Source organism: Ambystoma mexicanum, chromosome 5q, assembly GCF_040938575.1.
Source record: "Ambystoma mexicanum isolate Mex_15411 chromosome 5q, UKY_AmexF1_1, whole genome shotgun sequence".
Classification (NCBI taxonomy): domain Eukaryota; kingdom Metazoa; phylum Chordata; class Amphibia; order Caudata; family Ambystomatidae; genus Ambystoma; species Ambystoma mexicanum.
The window spans coordinates 1,304,929,852-1,304,944,755 of record NC_090933.1 but is presented as its reverse complement, the minus strand read 5'-3'; the positions used below and the strand labels follow the sequence as shown (position 1 = coordinate 1,304,944,755).

Here is a 14,904-nt window from a genome sequence, read left to right as displayed (position 1 = left end):
AATCCTCTTCATCTTCCGAAAGTTAGACAGTTATAGCCAGCTCTATTGATCAGAATCTTGCTGTGGCCATAAACTCGCCTCTTACCTCTGGTCAGATTCCTGCTTCATTAAAACATGCCTTGGTAATAGGGCTTCTAAAAAACCTACACTTGATGCTTCACTCTTCTCTAACTATCGACCCATTTCTTTACTTCCTTGTTTTATGAAGTTATTGGCGGCTATGGTCCTGCCTCAGTTAAGTTAAGGTCTTTTCTCGAGGCTGCCAACATTCTTGACCCTTTTCAACTTGGTTTTCGTCCTCTTATGGGCACAGAGTCTGTTTCAGTATCTGTGGTGGATGATCTCACCCTTATTTGGGATCAGGGCAGCGTAGCGGATCTATTTTTGCTGGACCTCTCCGCCATGTTTCATACTATTGATCATGTTATTCTTTTGGTTAGACTTGAAGAAGTTAGCATCTGTGGTCCTGTACTTGATTGGTTCCGGGCCTTTTTGTCATCCTGCACTCAATCACTTTCTTCATTTCCTTTTAAATCCCCCTTGGTTCCTGTTCTATGTGGAGTTCCTCAGGGCTCTGCGCTTTCCCCATTGCTTTTTAACATCTATATTGAGCCTCTGGCCAGCCTTATCCGCTCCCATCGCCTTCGCTTCTATTCTTATGGTGACGATACCCAGCTATTGTTCAGACTTGACCTGGAACGTAAGGGAACATCTGGTCGTCTTAAGTCTTGTCTTGAGGCGGGGGGGACTGGATGAGCAATAATTAGCTGAAACTCAGTGGGGAGAAGACAGAAGTTCTGGGTCTTCCTTATGGACTGCCGATTATTGGCCATCTACCTTGGGTCCACTGCCTGTCCCAGTCAAGTTAGTAAAAACTCTTGGTGTTAAGATCTCGGCTTCACCTTCATTCGATGCCCAGATTGGTGCCATCTGTAGTGCAGGCTTTTTTTTTAAGCTGAAGCAGCTGAAGAAAGCCATTCCCTTCATTCCTAATATTTACCATGCTCCAGTCCTCACTGGCACTATTAATGCCAGCCTTGACTACTAGAATGCCCTTTTGTTGGCTTAACCATCCTATCTTTTAAATCGCCTGCAATTGCTGCCGAATGCCACAGTCCATATGGCCTTCCAGTATCTGCGGCTCTGCGGGTCTGTTCATTGGCTTCCCATTGCAGCACGCATAGCATTCATGATTTATCAGGCATATCCTCAGAAAGGCTGCTGATCTTTGCAACAGAAAATTCTACCTTATGTTCCGAGGCGCATAATTCCCTGGCTCTTCTCTCGGTCCCACGTTATTGCTTAGACTGTTATGGTGGCCGTGGTTTCTCAGTTGCTGGCACAGAACTTTGGAACTTACTTCCTTCCTCTCTTCTTGCCATTCAAGATTTCAACCAGTTTAAGGCCCGTTTGAAAACATATCTGTTTGCATAACTTTTTATTTTTTGTCCCAGCCTGTCTTCTCTGCTGGTCGTCTTCATAGCGGCATGATGCCTTTGGGTGACAGTTTTACACTATATAAGTACCAGATAGGTAGATAGAGCTAGATAGATAGGCAGTTAGAGACTCAGAACCCCTAAAAAGGCTGTGGGCTTTCCAATTGGTGTAAGATTATGTTTATCCAACCATGGCATCCCAAACATTATTGGAAAATGGGCTGCTTGAATCAAGTAAAAAAAACAAGATTTCAGAATGATGGTATATTCTAATTTGTAGCGCCAATGTGTGTTCTATGATGGGACTGCTGGCTAAGGGTTGCCCGTCAACTCCCTCACAGGTTGGGCTAAATCATTTTGTTGGGTTGGTATACCGCTCTGTTGAGCCCAGGTACGGTCCATGAACAAGCCCACTGCTCCTGAATCCACTAGAGCTGGGATCTCGATGTCATCCAAAAGGGGATCCATAAGGACAATTTTAACACCAAAAATGTGGTGCTTGTACGTTCCTGCGCATAGCCAGAGGCTAGTAAGGGACCTCTTGTTTTCTCCCAGACCCTCGTCCCCTTTAGTGTCGGGAGCTGGTGTTTTTCTGACTTTGTCGATGGGGCCAAGGGACATGTCCTAACCAGATGATCCTCAGAGTCACAATACATACAGCGTCCCTTGCTCTGCTCCGACTTCTCTCCTCTTCTGGCAAGAGTCCCCTTGCTGCAGCAATTCTAATGGGTGCAGGGGCTTCAGTCCCAACTGACGATGGAACAGGAGCATGTGAGTCCTGTGGTCAGATTCCTCTTCCTTTTTTTCTGGAGTCTCCTTTCCTGTACCCGATAGTCGATTTGAAGCACCATTGTCGCCAATTTCTTAAATGTCCGAGGATGAGGTACATGGGCTAAATCTTCTTTCAATTAATCTTTGAGACCACGTCTGAAGGACATGAAACTGGCCTCTTCGGGCCATGCTGTGGTTTGAGCCAGCTGTTTAACTTTGGTGGTGCAAGTTAATACATCCATACCACCCTGGACAAAGTCCAGAAAAATAGCCTGTGAGGTGTAGGTGAGTTATGGTTCATCAAGGATTCCATTAAAGGCTGTGATGAATACCTGGTAATTACCTACCAGTGGGTCTTCTGAGGTTGCCAATGACAATGCCCAGGCCATGGCACTCCCAGCCATATGAGTAATGAGGAAGCCCACCTTAGCCCTGATAGTGGGGAAAGCGCTTGCCGAAAGGGGAATGCTCCAATACAGGCATCCAGGAATTATTTTAATCTATTGGGATCACCGTGGAGTTTGTCAATAGTGGAATGACTAAAAAAAACTGGCTAGGGGTACAGGCTCTCGGTTTGTGAGTGCCTGGCACAAATAGGCATTTTCAGCCTTTAACTGCTGGACTTCTGCGGGCAGTCCTTGCACGGCAGTAACTAACTCCTGTAGTTGGTCTATTTTTTCTTTTGTACAAGGTGTCGCAACCTGCCATGCCTTACCTTAGTAAAGCAGGAGACAAGGTGTGAGCAACAGTGGCGTCTCTCCCCCTGTCTAGTCACCACGGCCTGCTAAGTAGCACAAGGACATGGTTCTGTCCAGGGGGCTGTGCCAGGGGTACTCTCATCCCACCACATAAAATTGTAATCCACAAAGGAGCTCACACCAGGCAAGAATCCACACAGTATATTACAGCTGGGCGAGCACAAATCAAACAGCGGACGGGAACTGATTAATGTTCGCTGTATGTCCAGATGTCAGCTCTCATCAGTTTTATACTTCAAATACAATGGTCAAGGCATTAGAAACGGTTGCAGCTCAAGATGTTCATATTTTTCATGTTTCCCAAGAAACTCATTAGCTAAACTACGTCATATCCTTAGAGCTATGCGTAGTTAGTAGAACGTGATTGGAGCAAACAGATCAACAGTATCCAAACTCATCGCCTCCCCATGTGGCGCCACATAGCTTCTCATACCTCCCGGGAACAATTACCAAATAGTAAAATAACATTTGTTCTGACCGCTGGGACTTTATTATTCTGCCATTGGTCAGCACCATTGCGAAAGAAACACGAGACACCCTGCTTCTGGTGGGACAGGGAGACATTCACACAGCACCTGCTGGATAACGGCCTTCGCAAACTTTGTGGTGGATATCCTGAAGGCTGGCTATCTCCCAGGGACACAGAACATACTGTTTGATTGGTCCTCCCAAGAATGCCACTCTGCTCAGCTTCCCCATTACCATATCCACATGGCGACAGGTACTTGTAACTATGACAACTGTTCTCTGGATCAGACCCACTTCCCCTCTACCCCTGAGTGCCCATGTGATTGGCTTGCCACCCTGTCATTACATCACCCAGTTCAGTCTTAGGTGCTTTGGTCTGTTTGTGACGCATAGTCTGAGCATCGACGGCATCCTCCCTAACCCTTGATGTTTGGACCATGTATTCAGAGCAGGTTTCCCAGGTGGGGCCCAACCTGGGGCCATCCCTGCTAAATGTGTTTACCTAGGATTTTTCACTATCTCGTAGTAAAATACAGAAGTTTTATGTAGTGACTGTCTGTGTGATGCTGTGTCTATGGTGTGTTATGTCACAATTGTAATTTAACAGAGGTAGCGCCTCTGGTGTGAGTGACACTAGGTAGTAGTGAGAGGTAGCCCCTCTGGTTTGGGCCGCACTAGTGGTATTTGAGAGAGGTAGTGCCTCTGATATGTGTGTCATTTGTGTGTTTTGTGGGAGGTAGCGCCTCTAATGTTTGTGTCACGATTGAGAGAGGTAGCGCCTCTGGTGAGTGTGATGCAAAGGCAGTTCAGGGAGGTAGCGCCTCCGGTTTCTGTGGCACGATTTGTATTTGAGAGAGGTAGCGCCTCTGATTTGCGTGTTAGTAGTGGTGTTAGAAGATAAAGTAACTTGTTGAGCAATAAGTGTAAATACGCAGTAATGCAAGGTAGAAAGGATACAAAGAAGCTTGCTATAGAGCAATATATAACGTGGCAAGGATGGCCATTGTTGGAAAATGGCACGCCGGCTCATGCAAAGATTCAACTCAACTACCTCAGAAGCACACCAGGTTGAAGAGTCAGGAGACACTGGAAGAACAGCTTTGTGCCCAAAACAAAGAGGAGTCAATGTTGGCCAAATGACCATGCTTTATTAAATTGAGAATAAAGTAGTACTTTGCCATATTCCTTGAGTCTGTCCAGTTATTTGGTCGGAGATCTTTATTGGTAATTCCATCTAGCAAAAGAGACTCTTCAAGGTGCTAGAAATACCAGGAGCATTTAAAGCATGAAGAAGGCACTCCGTGGTGAACCTATATCAAAAGCAACTCCCTTCCAGAAATTGAAATATCAAATGTGGTACAAAATATTACCACATACATTTTTTTCTACCCCATGTCCAGGTTTTGTAAGCATGAAAACATTTCATTTCCATCCCTGTTTGAGGGAACTTATGTTACATTTACATCAAACGGGATTGGTAAACCGCCACAGGCAGACCCAACCGTATCCAGTTGCATGCACACGTGAACGGGTAAAGTAAGATTGTCAAAAAAGGAGAGTTTTCAAAGATTTTTGAAAGATGGTATAGCCATTAAAATTTCACAAATTTTAAGGCAAAGCATTCCACCGTCTGGCATAAACCAACTCCACAAGATTTCAATTTTGATTTGGGGGTGGGGGGCTGAGCAACAGCTTGTTAGCCGAGCCTAATGCTTGCCAGGGCTGGTAGCAGTGGATCTGTTGGTCTAGATAACGTGGGGCTAGCCCATAGAGACATTTAAAAAACGAGCACAGAACGTTATAAACAATTTGTCGATGTACCAGGAGCCAATGGAATGATAGGATCAAATGCTGCTGCGTTAAAAATAAGATGAATCGTGTGATATTCCCAGTTCAGGGAATACCCAGATGAAGTGATTTGCAATTGTCAAGTTTGTATTTTCTTCAGCATGTGTAGCATAACTCTCCTCTGCCAAATTAGCAGGCAGTAATAATGTCTTTATTGGAGATTTTAATATCTCAGAGTCTCACGCTGACTACCACACTCAAAGCACACTTTTCACACTGACCCCATCCACGGACTGTAAGCAAATTGTCCTTTCCCCCCAAAGCAACACACTAAACCCCCCCATAATCAGCACCGCACATTGAAAACCTTTCCGGCCAATGAGCTAGATGCAAACTTCAAAGACTTGCCCACCACAGCGAATGCAGTCGTCCTCCTAGAATTATTCAATAGTTCAGCTGTGAAACTGGTTGTCATTCACGCCCTACGCCACCTAAAAAACAGCTGTGCTCAAACCAAACCATCTTCTCCCTGGTACACTCCTGAGCTGGCCTCCAACTATCGCTCACTCTTAGCCCTACATAAATACCAACCCTGGAAATCTCACCACCCTCCAATCTTTCCGTGTCAACCATAGGATTCTGATTACTGAGGCCAAAGCTACTTACTCCTCCACCACCACCACCACCACGGCAGCCTCTAACAGGGGCAAAGCCCTCTTTGAAGTAGTAAAGCATTGTACCAAACCCTCACCCGACCCCAGGGTGCTAGCAGCTCTGTAAAAATACAACAGAATCGGCAACTTCTTAATTGAAAAAATAGACAAAATCTGACAGATCAAATCAGCCTCACACAGCATTATCCCGCAGCACTCCAGCACGCATACTGACCCTCTGGGACTGAATTCTCCCATCTCTGTCCCCCAGACACCCTAAAAACAATTGCTTCCCTCAAACCTATTTCCTACTCTGACAATATCATCCCGTCCTTCATTATTAAACAATTGATGGGCCTGGTGATCAACACCCTCCTCAGCATCCCTCACAGAATGGTAAATCCGGGACACCCTCAAGACTTGCCTCATACAATCTTTTTTGAAAGACACAATCCTAAACCCAGATGACCTGTCCAACCACCGGCCCATTACTAACATACCGTTTATTGGCAAAATCTTGGAAAAAGTAGTTGCTACACAACAACTTGCCAGAATTGAACAACTGCACCTCCTCAACGAATATCGGTCAGGGTTCCATGCAAAGTGTAGCATCGAGACGGCCACCATCCGGGTGGTAGATGATGCCCTCCAAATTATGGACAAGGGCAACTCATGCCTCCTCATCCCAACTGACTTCTCGGCATTTGACACCATCAACCACCTGCTCCTCCTTGCCAACAGGATGGGGTTCTCTGGCACTATCCTCAATTGGTTCTCCAACTATTCCCCAACCAAGAGCAAACCAGAAGATAACCCTTCTCCAACTATGCCCCAAACACAAGCAAGAGCAGACCAGAAGACAACCCTTCTCCAACTATGCTCCAAACAAAAGCAAGAGCAGACCAGAAGATAACCCTTCTCAAACTATACCGCAATCACAAGCACAAACAAGAACAGACTGGAGGACAACCCTTCTCCAACTATACCCCAACCACTTGCAAGAGCAGACCAGACGATAACCTTTCTCAAACTATACCGCAACCACAAGCAAGAGCAGATGGGAAGACAACCCTTCTCCAACTATACCCCAACCAGTTGCAAGAGCAGACCAGAATAAAATACCTTCTAAAACTATACCGCACTCCCAAGCAAGAACAGAATGGAAGGCAACCCTTCTCCAACTATGCCCCAAACACAAGCAAGATCAGACCGGAAGACAACCCTTCTCCAACTATTCCCCAGGATATGGAGCAACATTCCAACTGACCTCTCTGCTGTATTTGACACCATTAACCACCTCCTTCTCGCCGACAGGATGGGGTTCTCTGGCGCTGTCCTGAATTGGTTCTCCAACTATTCCACAACCAAAAGCAAGAGCAGACCAGAAGATAACCCTTCTCCAACTATGCCCCAAACAAAAGCAAGAACAGACTAGAAGACAACCCTTCTCCAACTATTCCCCAAACACAAGCAAGAGCAGACCAGAAGATAACCCTTCTCCAACTATGCCCCAAACACAAGCAAGAGCAGACAAGAAAATAACTCTTTTCAAACTATATCACGTACCCCAAGCAAGAGCAGACAGAAGACAACCCTTCTCCAACTATACCCCAACCACTTGCAAGAGCAGACCAGAAGATAACCCTTCTCAAACTAAACCGCAACCACAAGCAAGAGAAGACGGGAAGACAATCCTTCTCCAACTATGCTCCAAACACAAACAAGAGCAGACCAGAAGATATCCCTTCTCCAACTATTTCCCAAACACAAGCAAGAGCAAACCAGAAAATAATCCTTCTCAAACTATACCGCAACCCCAAGCAAGAGCAGCCCGGAAGACAACCTTTCTCCAACTACGCTCCAAACAAAAGCAAAAGCAGGCCAGAAGATAACCCTTCTCAAAGTATATCGCAACCCAAGCAAGAGCAGACCACAAGACAACTCTTCTAAAACTATACCGCACGCACAAGCAAGAACAGACTGGAAGACAACCCTTCTCCAACTATGCTCCAAACACAAGCAAGAGCAGACCAGAAGATAACTCTTCTCAAACTATAGTGTAACCACAAGCAAGAGCAGAACGAAAGCCAGCCCTTCTCCAACGATGCTCCAAACACAAGCAAGAGCAGACCAGAAGATAATCCTTCTCAAAGTATATTGCAACACCAATCAAGAGCAGACCACAAGACAACCCTTCTAAAACTATACCGCACGCACAAGCAAGAACAGACTGGAAGACAACCCTTCTCCAACTATGCTCCAAACACAAGCAAGAGAAGACCATAAGATATCCCTTCTCCAACTATGCTCCAAACACAAGCAAGAGCAGACCAGAAGATAACTCTTCTCAAACTATACCATAACCCCAAGAAAGAGCAGACCGGAAGACAACCCTTCTCCAACTATGCTCCAAACAAAAGCAAGAGCAGACCAGAAGGCAACCCTTCTCAAACTATACCGCAGCACAAGCAAGAACAGAGTGGAAGACAACCCTTCTCCAACTATGCTCCAAACACAAGCAAGAGCAGACCAGAAGATATCCCTTCTCCAACTATGCCCCAAACACAAGCAAGAGCAGACCAGAAGATAACTCTTCTCAAACTATACCGCAACCCCAAGCAAGAGCAGCCCGGAAGACAACCCTTCTCCAACTATGCTCCAAACACAAGCAAGAGCAGACAGGAAGATAACTCTTCTCAAACTATATTGCGTACCCCAAGCAAGAGCAGACAGAAGACAATTCTTCTCCAACTATACCCCAACCACTTGCAAGAGCAGACCAGAGGAAAACCCTTCTAAAACTATACTGCACGAACGAGCACAAGCAAGAACAGACTGGAAGACAATCCTTCTCCAACTATGCCCCATACACAAGCAAGCGCAGACCAGAAGAAAACCCAACTATACCGCACGCACAAGCAAGAAAAGACTGGAAGACAACCCTTCTCTAACTATGCTCCAAACACAAGCAAGCGCAGACCAGAAGATAACCCTCTCAACTATACCACAATCACAAGCAAGAACAGACTGCAAGCCAACCCTTCTCCAACTATGCCCCAAGCAAGAGCAGACCAGAAGAAACCCCTCCTAAAATTAGACTGCACGCACAAGCAAGAACAGATTGGAAGACAACCCTTCTCCAACTATGCCCCAATCACTTGCAAGAGCAGACCGGAAGATAACCCTTCTCCAACTATGCCCCAACTACTTGCAAGAGCAGATGAAAAGACAACCCTTCTCTATCTATGCCCCAAACACAAGCAAGAGCAGACCAGAATAAAACACTTCTCCAACTATACCACAATCACAAGCACAAGCAAGAACAGACTGGAAGACGACCCTTCTCCAACTATGCGACACACTTGCAAGAGCAGACCAGAAGACAACCCTTCTCCAACTATGCCCCAACTACTTGCAAGAGCAGATGAAAAGACAACCCTTCTCTATCTATTCCCCAAACACAAGCAAGAGCAGACCGGAAAATAACACTTTCCAACTATTCTCCAGGATCTGGAACAACATTCCATCTAACATTAGTCTCGCCCCACCACACCTCCAGTTCTGGAAGGAGCCGAAGATCTGCCTCTTTAAATAACACCTCATCCATCAATGGGAATGTACTACAACAAACCACACCTACACTCTGTGTTCACAATCACAGAATCATTCTACATCCATGAGGATATTTAGTGATTTAGAGGACAATCCTGTGAGGTCAGTGGAATCACCAACATGTAAATGCCTACGAAAAAAAGGGTTTTGTCCTTGGGCCATTAACAGGCTACAAAGCCCTCTGCCACATCTGGGGTTATAGTTTAAGGCAATATTGTATGGGGAGACAATAAAGATTTAGGAGAGCTTCAGTGATGTGATCGAATTTGGGGGGAAAGCACTGTTAAAGGCTTTACATGCTTGTCCTGTAGTGATCTGCTCACTAATCTTGACTCTTGCCATCCTTCTGTCCTCATCCTCCTTGACCTTTCCTCTGCCTTTGACACAGTCAATCATGCCATCCTGATCAAACGACTCCATGAGAACCTGGTCATCACGGATCAGGCCATGGAGTGGTTGACTTCCTTCCTCCTGGACCGACCTTCCCAGGTCCAACTTAGGCCCTTTCTCTCCTCCACCTCTCTCACCACCTGTGTTGTTCCCCAGGACTCTATCCCCTCACCCTGGTTCTTCCATCTCTACTTGGTCCGTTTGGCCCACCTGATCTCTACCTTCTGCTCTAACTTTCAGTGTTATGTGGGTGACACTCGGCTCTCTTTCAGGCTCCCCTCAGCCTCCTCTACTCTCTTGCTCATTCCTGACTGTCTGTCCACAATTCTGGCTTGGTGCGCCTCCAATGATCTCTGTCTTAATGCCAGTAAGACAGAGATAATTCTCATTGGGACCCCTGCTCCTGCTTTCCCTCTCTCACTCTGGGCCCTCTTCCTTTGCCTTCCTGTAAGGTAAAAAACCTTGGTGTCATCTTCGACTCCACTATCTCCATCTCTCCCCACATTACAGACCTTGCCAAGAAGGCCCACTACCAGCTGCACCTCCTCAGAGGTATTCTTCCTTTTCTCACTTTCCCCCAGAAGCTCACTGTCTCCAGAGCCCTGGTTCTCTCTAGGATGGTCTACTGCAACAGCCTCTTGCTCAATCTGCCTTACTCTACTCTCCACCCTCTGCAACTAATCCAGAACAGGACTGCAAGACTTGTCCTCGGCCTCAAGCCCAGGGACCGTATCTTTCCAGCCCCGATATCTCTCCAATGGCTCCCAGCGGGTGCAAGGATCAAGTTCAAGACCTTCTGCATCGTCCACAAGGCTTTCTGGGGCTGAAGGCCGCACTACATCCAACTTTCTTTTCTAAAATACCTTCCTTCTCGAGCCCTTCGCTCGACTACCTCAAACTCTCTTAGGGTCTGACGCTTCTCCAGGCAGAGTGGGGGTAGATCTTTCTCCTCTGCAGGTGCTTCCCTCTGGAATGGCCTGCCTGCCCCTCTCAAACTTGAGCAGACCACTTTAAGTTCCGGAAGCAGCTCAAGAACTTCCTTTTCTCCTCTGCCTTCTTTCTATCTATCGCTCTCTCTGCTGCTGACCTACCTGTCTCATGCGCCGACTGGTTGCTTGGCTACCCTCAGAGTCTCACTGGGTTCCAGGCTCCTCCATGATCAGTCTCCTCTGCACTGGCTCCAGGCCTACTGGGCACTTAGGGGCTGTAACTGCTACCCACAGTCCCCTGCCTCCTTGCACTTAACCAGAGCCGTGCTGCCCTGGCTGCAGTTATAGAGCATTGCTGCCCTGACTGCACTTCCCCCCTTCCCTCTTACTCTCCCTCGTCCACAAGGCTTTCTGGGGCCGGGAACCACACTTCATCCATCTTTCTCTTCCCAAGCATCTTCCTTCTTGAGCCCTCCGCTCATCCACCTCCAACTCTCTGAGGGCCAGCTGCTTCTCCAGGCAGAGAGTGGGTGGTAGATCTCTTTCCTCAGCTGGGGCCTCCCTCTGGAAAAGCCTCCCTGTCTCTCTCAAACTTGAGCAGGACCACCTAAGATTCCGGAAGCAACTCAAGACCTTCCTTTTCGCTGCCGCTTTCTCTCTCCCTTGCTGATGTCCCTGTCTGCTGCACAAACTGGTTACTTGGCCACCCACGGAACCTACGATACCATGATCCTGCACAAACAGTTGCCCTTGCACTGCCTCCTGGCCTCCCAACCACTTAAGGGACTGTATCTGCAACCCTACAGTCCCCCTACCTACCGGCAGCACTTACTTGCACTCTCCCCTCACCCCTTGCTCCCCCGCTGGCACTTCTCCCCCTGCTCCCCCTACAGTTGTGTGATCTGAATGACACAAGGCCTAGTAAGAGAGTTGTTTTGTCCTCCTTCTGTCCTCCCCACCTTGCCTTGTCGCACCTAGAAACACTTGTGTACAGGCGTGTTGTAAATGCCTTATATCGTAATCTAGCATATCACTCCCGCTCCACCTTTCCCCCTGCACTTTACGTGGCAGCACTTGCACAATCTGAGTGATACAAGGCCTAGTAAGATTGTTTGTCTTGTCTTCCCTCCGTCTATCCTTCCTTGTCTTGACGCAGTTAGAAAAACTTGTGTACAGGTGCGTTATAAATGCCATATCATATCCTCCACCCATTTTGAAGCAAGATATTGAGCAGTGCCCATGCGATGCATGGTTCCCACACGCAGAACCGGCATTGAGATCCCCGCACACAGCATAAATACTGCCAGGTGTCGTCATTCTGAGCCTCACATAATAGCATGAGTTCAAAGGATCCTGCCTCTTTCTCCTGCACCGTGAACTGGCAGGTGCAAACCTTTTGCCACTTTGTACAGGGTGGCCACCTTCTTAGGTAAGAGTTTATACTGGAAGGTTTGCTGTTCAATTTGCAACATTACCATCACAACCACAAGCAGTCATTGAGAACTTTCCATTTTGAATTTCTCAGGAGAGAATAGGCTTCCCCCATAACTGCACTAAATACATGGGAAAATGGTTGCAGTATGGAGTGGTCACTTGTTGCTTTACATGCAGCTGCTGTTAAGTACATGGCTGCCCTGTAGTACTATATACCTTTGAACTGCCAGGCCGCAGGTGCATAGAAAAAAACATTTGTGAAAATTACTTAAAATAATTCCCTGTAATAAACAGCCCTAGCCCTCCACTGCATTGTTAATTAACTCTGACCTTGATGTATAACATGACTATTTGTTAGTAACCTGCATTTGCGGCACTTTAGGATGAAGGATGAAATAAGGTGAAACACTTGTGTATAGGTGCGTTATAAATGCCATATCATATCATATTGTGATCACAGCCCGGCTTAAAATGCAGACTCAGAAAATGGCGACTTCCATTACTGCGAGATGCAGTGATCACATAGATCACTTATTCCCTGCATCCCCCTACCCACTCCTCTCCACCCCCCAACTTACTTACCTTTTCAGCGGCACACTTCTGTGTCAGCCGTCGATTCCCTCTATCCCTGCAGCGTCAGTTCCCACCCACTTATTTGGGCCGGAGCTGGCGCTGCAAGGGTCCTTTTTTCCTTTCTTGTCCCCCGCTATCCATCTAATAGAAGTGGGGGACCCCTCCTCAACCCCTGACTCCCATTACACCAAACAACGGAAGCTGGGGACAACCCTGCAACCCCTGCTCCCATTAGTCAGTGTAATGGGAGTCAGGATTTTTTGTACGGCATAAAGGCGCAGCAATGGTTATGTTGCCATTATGTGGTCGACATTTTGGTACGATTCCCTTTAGGATCACCTTCACGGCCCTTCCACTTTGCACAGCAATGGGTGACCAATCTGCTCCTTACTGTCTTCTGTCTGCTCCAGGTCTATTAGTGCTGAGAGCTGCTAGCAATGTCTGGTTGACTGCCTGGGCGCCATATAAAAGTAGTTGGGTAGAAGTCAAGTTCACCAGAAACTACCAACATAGTTGGCCAATGAACTCTCTTTACATGCATCAACTAACTCTAACTGAACCATCTGCATTGACAAGACCCGTTCCTTTGACCATCTAACGTGTGCTTTTTCCATTCTGTTCTAGGTGCTTTAGCCGCCCTGAAGTAAACTGTCGGAACTCCACCAATCCCGTCGGAATTCCACCACGATGGCCTTGACATTCTGTTGGACAACCTGCATTGCTTCAGCATCCTGCCAAGCTTCAGTATTGGCCCTCCACGGACACTTGATTCCTGGCTTGGTTATCCCCTCTGCTCTTGTTACTCTTTCAAAGGCTGCTGCTAACATAGGCATTGTTTCTGTCATAGTTTTAGCCCCTGAAGGGCCTGGAGGCATGATCCCATCACAAAGGACCCTCTCGGACTCCGTAGCTTATGTATCGATACCAGGAGAGGAATCTAATCTCTTGCATCCAGATCACACGTGATCATTCATAGACCCCCAGAAAGTGCCTAGATAGACTCTGCCATTTTGGTGAATTTATTTACAAGCGAGATTGAACCCCAGTAGGGAGCCACCCACTGCAAAGTGACTTAAAGGGTGAGAATTGGTAGCATGTCCAAAACTCATGCTCTCATTAAAGCACTGTACTCTTCCGTCCAACCAATCAGTGCCTTTTGCTTCATCTCTGGTATGCTCGCTCCTGCTGTGGCACATTCTGTAATGGTGCCATTCAATTAAATTTAAATACTGATCCGCTCATGTCATGAGGAAGCCAACATGCGGTGGTCTACGGAGCCGTGAATCAGTAGAACAAGAAACATACACACATACGCTTGCAGTAGAGTCCACTAGAAACATCAAAACCTTATTCTTCCCCTGGTTCTCCTTCTGATGGAATACCTCATGTTCTGCAGAAGGTCATCCACCCAGGAATACTCACAAAGCCAACTCTTAAGTCCACCTCCTTCTTACTCCTTCCAAAGATTGTGCCCTCATTGGCCGCACAAAGCTAGGTCATGCAGTTTATCTTGGTGACGTAAAATAGAATTGGAAATCGCCATGAACTTGTTTTCAAATGTCCCAAACCAAAAGGTCAGATTCTTCTTCTGTTTCTGTCTCAAAGTCTGAAATCATCACTTCCCCCAGGTGGTCTCCTGCCCCAAAAATGTCTGCTATTGTCTTGCCTTCCATCTTTCCTGCCCTGCTATCATGCACCCAGCTCTACGCTCCGCTCTTTACCAACCAGCCCATAATGACCTCACAAGTCAACATGGCTGACAGAGATATTGCAGTCTTTCTGTCTCTAATATTCTTTGTTAAGCTTCCCACACAATCTGGATGCCCCCAACTCATTCATGGCCCTCCTACGTCTTTTGAAGCGTTTCCAGTCCTTCTATGCAGCTTTGGACTCCTCTTGCCCCATTGGTTCATCCCCCTCCAACTTTTTTCTGGGCTACCTCAGATGACTATCTTCTTGCCAACTGCACTCAGTCTTGCGGACATAATTAGTGCTTTGTAGAATTATGTGTGGCACTTTGGCTACTTTGCAGTGTAAATAAAAGAAAAAGAATGAAAATAAATTGATGCACAATATCCTGGGTGGAAACAAA

The 14,904-nt window shown here is 46.8% G+C and overlaps 1 protein-coding gene across 2 annotated transcripts in view; it reads left to right on the top strand.

Moving 5' to 3' along the window:
• The window catches only part of LOC138498059 (dentin sialophosphoprotein-like), a 140,342-nt gene extending 126,384 nt beyond the window's left edge, over window positions 1–13,958 (top strand). For both annotated transcript variants that reach the window (XM_069621905.1, XM_069621904.1), the window contains exon 9: window positions 13,437–13,958. In XM_069621905.1, coding sequence (XP_069478006.1) covers window positions 13,437–13,459 — 23 coding nt within the window. In that variant the 3' untranslated portion in view covers window positions 13,460–13,958. The remainder of the gene's footprint in view (window positions 1–13,436) is intronic.
• The last annotated feature ends 946 nt before the right edge of the window (window positions 13,959–14,904 follow it).